The 725-nt window shown below is 43.3% G+C and overlaps 1 protein-coding gene across 1 annotated transcript in view; it reads left to right on the top strand.

The window, feature by feature from the left end:
- Window positions 1–17, top strand: part of LOC103308738 — a 1,007-nt gene extending 990 nt beyond the window's left edge. The window contains exon 3 of the mRNA XM_008182690.1: window positions 12–17. Within this exon, the coding sequence (XP_008180912.1) occupies window positions 12–17 (6 nt within the window). The remainder of the gene's footprint in view (window positions 1–11) is intronic.
- The last annotated feature ends 708 nt before the right edge of the window (window positions 18–725 follow it).

The following is a 725-nucleotide window of genomic DNA, read 5'->3' as shown; positions in this document are numbered from 1 at the left end:
CATTTATCAAGAAATAGTATTTTGTCGATAAACTGTCTACTACTGTATCATTTTCCTCGATTGTGATCGTTAACATTATTATGTTTTCCTGTTATTGCGTTCTTTGGCCAATATCTATCATCATGAAAGAACTCTTAACAAAGTTCAATTTCATTTGCATGTTTAAAATTTCCGATTCCGATATATCAAATTTATCCATTTCCGTGTTCCAGCTTACATTAACCGAGCTATTGATAACGACCGATGTGGCGAGCTCACCCACATCTGCCGGGTCTGAGGTTTCCGAGGCCTCTGTACCATTAACATCAATTTCTTTTCTGTTTGTTGTGTCCATATTGAGTTTTTGAGGGGAGCGCCCTCTTTTTAGCCCAAGTCCCTCTGGCCACCGGTGGGCTATGCCGGCGGTTGCATGTTTGCCAAGGGTAGAGGTCCGGAGTCGGCCTGCTCCGGACAATTGAAAGTCTCTTAGCGCCGGACATATATCCGTTCGGGCGGGGTCACCACGACAAGGTGGACTTTCTTCGACCCCGATAGTATCCTGTCAATACTGCACTAAGTCACATAAACTATTCAATTGCGAAGAGTTCAAGGCAGTACCTATAAATACACGCCTCTCATTTGTCCAGGGAAAGGGTATATGTTTCAATTGTTTGTCCACCGGGCATATGGCGAATGTTTGTAGATCTACCTATAGATGTCGAACGTGTAACCGTAATCATCATTCA

Source organism: Acyrthosiphon pisum, chromosome X (assembly GCF_005508785.2).
Source record: "Acyrthosiphon pisum isolate AL4f chromosome X, pea_aphid_22Mar2018_4r6ur, whole genome shotgun sequence".
In the NCBI taxonomy this organism is placed as follows: domain Eukaryota; kingdom Metazoa; phylum Arthropoda; class Insecta; order Hemiptera; family Aphididae; genus Acyrthosiphon; species Acyrthosiphon pisum.
This window is presented reverse-complemented; position numbering and strand designations above follow the sequence as displayed.